The sequence below is a fragment of the Opisthocomus hoazin genome, chromosome 6 (assembly GCF_030867145.1).
Source record: "Opisthocomus hoazin isolate bOpiHoa1 chromosome 6, bOpiHoa1.hap1, whole genome shotgun sequence".
NCBI classification, from domain to species: Eukaryota; Metazoa; Chordata; class Aves; order Opisthocomiformes; family Opisthocomidae; genus Opisthocomus; species Opisthocomus hoazin.
In genome coordinates this window covers 30,908,015-30,912,559 of record NC_134419.1, presented here as the reverse complement: position 1 = coordinate 30,912,559, position 4,545 = coordinate 30,908,015, and the positions used below count along the sequence as shown (strand labels likewise).

General features: G+C 46.5%; 2 protein-coding genes across 2 annotated transcripts in view; one reads left to right on the top strand and one right to left on the bottom strand.

Moving 5' to 3' along the window:
• Window positions 1–184: 184 nt before the first annotated feature.
• CENPL (centromere protein L) lies at window positions 185–4,434 on the top strand. The gene is made up of 4 exons (XM_075422492.1): window positions 185–322; window positions 487–738; window positions 1,436–1,978; window positions 3,340–4,434. The coding sequence occupies exons 1-4, from the start codon at window positions 185–187 to the stop codon at window positions 3,409–3,411; spliced, it is 1,005 nt and encodes a 334-aa protein (XP_075278607.1). The 3' UTR covers window positions 3,412–4,434.
• The window catches only part of KLHL20 (kelch like family member 20), a 28,487-nt gene continuing 26,860 nt past the window's right edge, over window positions 2,919–4,545 (bottom strand). Inside the window, exon 12 of the transcript XR_012764207.1 lies at window positions 2,919–3,145. The gene's annotated coding sequence lies outside the window, so the exon portion shown is untranslated. The remainder of the gene's footprint in view (window positions 3,146–4,545) is intronic.

The following is a 4,545-nucleotide window of genomic DNA, read 5'->3' as shown; positions in this document are numbered from 1 at the left end:
TCCGGGCTCACCGGGGAGGGTTTCCTCGCCCTGCGCCGCGGCAGAACGGCCAGACCGCAGGGCCCTCCCTTCCGCCCGCCACAAGCATGGCGGCCGGGGCGGCGCCGGGCCCAGCGCGCCGCGGGGGCTGACGGGAAGGGGGGTTCAAACGGCGCCCGGCGGGGAGCGGCGCCGGCTGTCGGCCATGGAGTCGGTGGAGGGGGCGGCGCGGACGCTGCCCAGCATCGGGCGGCTGTCGCGGGGGCCGCCGTTCGGGCGGGCGCAGGGGCGGTTCGGGCTCAGCCCCAGCGGGCGCCTGCTCCCGCCGGCGCCGCGCTCCCAGGTAGGGCCGGGGCCCTGGGGCCTCCCCTCGGCCCCGGCCCCCGTCCCGCGGCCGAGCTCGCTCCCCTCCGTTCCCCGCACCGCTCCCAGGAGGGAAACCCGCCCCTGAAGGGGGACGCTGCCCTTATTGTTGGAGTTTAACATTATTTCCTTTTTTCGTTTTAGGAAAACGTCGATCCCCAGCAAACAGCGTTCCTCCTGCGCAAGCAGTGGACCCTCTACAGCGTGACCCCGCTGTACCGGTTCTCGGGGGCTCGGCTGAGGGATTACGGGAGGCTGCTGGGTGCCTTCATCGCCGCCGAGAAGCAGAAGGGGCTGGCGGTGGAAGTCGGGGTGGAGCTGGACATCAAGGTGGCCGTCTCCAGCCTCCCAGACCTGAGAGGCAGCGACCAAGACCAGGCCGCGGTTCTCGTGCAGGTGAGGAGTCTTCTCACTCAGGCTTGCGTTTTACAAGTTGCTTTTGCTGTCAGAAAATACTCTGTCTCTTAAAAAAACCCCATAATGCTAAAGCCTAGCTGTATGGAATATCTACTATAGTATCTATTGAAATCTAATGAAAATGAGTCCCATCTGTTTTTAACTGGAACATCTCATGAGCAATGGGTACGTTTAACTGCAGTTTTTGAGTTGAACTTTTTGGTAAGATCAGAGTAAGACTTTAAGGAGCAATTTTTGTCTGATTTTTTTTTTTTAGTTCAGTAGTCAATTTACTGTGAGAACTCGAGCTTTCTGGATCAAGCTGGGATAATCCTACCTCCTGGCCACAGCTCAAGTCTAATTTGTATTTCTGAAATCTTTGTCTCAGGTGAAAGATGCTGCTGAAATGCCAAGTTCAGTATGGCAGTGGTCATAGGATGTACCACGGACTGGCTCTTTTTAAGCAGCATGCAGTCGGATTTCAGGACTGTTCCTAATAAAGTAAAAAGTGCTTTTCCCACTGTTTTCACCAGAATTGCCTGCACCTTTTAGGCCTGTAGTGGAGACTGAGTAACTGTATGAGCTTGACAGAAAAGAATGTTGCACAAGAGGTCCTGAGAAAAATCTACCAAACCCTTGAAATGATAAAGCAAAAAAAAATTTGGTTAAAGTCAAATGCTTCTTTTCCCCATCCCAGCTTTCCTCGAGATCATCGGCCTCTCGAAAAAATTCCGAAGAGAAACTGCTATGGTCGGGCTGGTTCTGCTGCGTGTCTGGAGATGATCTTTCCGAGCGTGTGCCAGAGGACTTCACTTGTTTACCTCTGTTTCTTGCTAATGGGGCAGAGAGTTACACGTCCATTGTTGGAAGCTGGTTTCAGAAGACTTTTGACTGCTGCTTCCGCCGTTTAGCCATCAGCCCTCTCAACCTCAGCTGGATGGCAGCTATGTGGACTGGATGCAAAGTGGACAAAACCGCGTCTGCCCTGGAACTTGTTTTTTCTGTGCCCTCTCTGCCCCAGCCTCTGGATATTTTGTATGCCATTCATCCAGAGGACGCAAAAGATCTGTGGGACACCGTCCAAAAAACTCCAGGAGAGATCACTCAAGAAGAGGTGGATGTCTTTATGGACTGCCTTTACTCTCACTTCCACAGACACTTTAAGATCCGCTTGTCAGCCACAAAACTGGTGAAGGTTTCTACAGCCATTGCCTCAGCACACTGCGACGGGTTTATAAAGGTGAGGTTTCAAGTAGCATGTTGTCCTAACTAATGCTGGACAAATAAAATAGCTTTACCTGTCTAGAAATGCCTTACTCTTAAAAATGAAGGTTTCGTGTTTCTTATGCATGATTTCCTACAAGTTGTTAAGCGCTCAGCTTTTATTAGTCATACTTAGTTCTGGAGTTGGGCAGCTATCAATACAGTATTTTACTACTGTATTGCAGCAGAAGCTACTAACCTTAGTCTCAGGCCAGAAATAGGTATATTAGCTGGGGTACGAACACTAAAGTTTCTTTGCCCATTGCCCAAAACTGAGGCTTAAAAAGATCCCCAACTTAATAAAAAACCTTAATTAGCTTTCTAGTAGTGCAGTTCCAAAGGCACAGACAAAAGACAATTATAATTAATCTGCTATGTAGAAATAACTGGTGTGGGGGTGAGCTAAGAGATGGATGATTTTAAGAGTCAAAACATCTTGCTTAAAACTACTTCCCTTCTAACCCTTTTCATAAAGGTGCTGGTCTCTCTTGTAGAGGTGTCTCTAATATGCTTTAAAACCATGGAGGATGAATCCTTCCTGAAGTTTCTTCAAGGAATACAACACTGTCTTCTGAATTAAAGAACAGTTTGTGTAAATATGCAATTGCTTAAATTTAATCTATGATGTGCTGACTCCATTGTTCAGGGTAGAGAGGGAATGTTAGAGGCTTAAACGGGGACTCCACTCACCTCCTTCCTGGAGCATGAGTTCATCAAATGAAAGAAAATAAGCTTTGCTGGGAAGCATCTCTTAATAATTTTGGCCTTCGGTAGGGCAACTGCAAACCACTAAATGTTAGTGTTACACTGCTTAGTTTTAGCTGTAGTAGTTTAAAACTGGCTGAATACTTTTCATGTCAGAAGTACACACAAGAGCTACTCAATTGAGTAGGCTTTCTGAAGAAGGGTTCTCTTCTGGAATGTGTGTTGGAACTCAGTTATGGCCCTTCCATAATGGGGATGAGTTCATGTCAGACATATTCACTATGGAAAAATATGGGTATTCAAGGAAACTGGCATAGACTCTTTCCTGGCCTTCCTACAGAGGTAGCCCAAGGAGCAGAAGTGCTAGGATTCTCACCTTGCACAAAGCTGGAGTGCGAGCAGGGCATTCACACAGGATGGGAGCAGAAGTCAGAGGGCTCTGAAAGGAGCAGCATGCAGGCATGTGTGTTTTCTTCGTATCTGGGGTCAAAATAGTAGCAAAGATACCTTGCAAACAACAGACCAGCTGACTGATCACATGGAACACATGGTAGTTGGTTTCCAAGCATTTAAGAGTATGGAAATCTGGCAACTGCCATTTTTGTTTTGACATGCTTTTTTTCTTTCTTACAGTTTCTACAAAGCCAATACCTGACTGGAGTGCTGATGCTCCTGACAGAACTAGCAATCTCTCAGATACAGTGAGAGTCATTTCAGCAAGTCTTCATGCTAAGAAGACCTAATGTCAGATGTATGCTGAGAAACCGCTTGGAAACTCACTTGTGCAGCATCTTCTTTCCTTTCATGCTGGCTGTCCAAAGTTGGACTCTAACTCCTGTAACCTGCTGTAACTCAACGTCATGCACAGCAAAGACAAGCAGACATTTTGCCCTAAAGAAGAGCCACAGTACAAACTTCTAATAGCTTATTAAGCACCTTTGTTTTATCGTAGTTGCTCTGTTTGTTTATGTGTAGATATCAGGTAGGGGCTAGGAGATTAAACTTTGGAAATTCTTGGATGCAACTTACTGACAGGTTATTTCTGTTGTGTCAAATAGCAGTTTGGTTTTCACTTACCTAGACAGCCTAAGCTACACAGGTCTTACCTAAACTGTAACTGCATTTAGACTGGTTCAACAGTAAAGTCAAGCACACCTGAGAAAGGATGCATGCTCTACAACCCACAGCTAGCTTCTAAGGCCAGCTGGTAACAGTTGTAAAGAATTCATCTACATCCCAGTTGGGCTAAGGTGAACAGCATGAGTCTGACCACTGCTTTGTGCATCCAGCCTGTTGGTCCTCTCAGACGAGTTCACACATAGAAACTGAGGTCTTTGTATAAGCTAGGTATTTACTATGCTTTGCCTGATTTTTGTTGCCCTGGACTGCAGTGTTGTACACCAGAGAGCTCTTGGGGCTGGAGCTGTGGGTGCTGCAATTGTATATTAGATTTCTCCTTCTACAGCAGGTAGGAGTTCAGAGCACTTGTGAACTGCACCTGGTTATAGCTTAAATAAGCAGAAAGGAAGTAGAATAAGTAAATGCTAAGTGTTATGATCTTTGTATTACAGTATGAAATAAGTAGTTGCCATCTTTTGCTAGTAGATGACCGATAAAGACCACTTCTGCCTGATGATATATTTTCCTGATATATTTGTTTGGTGCTTATTTCCAACTACAGCATATGTGATTAAACCACTCATTATTACCTATTAAATAATTCTGCGAGCAGCAAAATTTAGTCTAGTTTCCTATGTAATTCACTTGTAATAGCTTCACACTTGTGCAGCATATCTAAGGTCTGATGAGTTTGTGCTGTGACCTTCCCCCTAAGCAGGG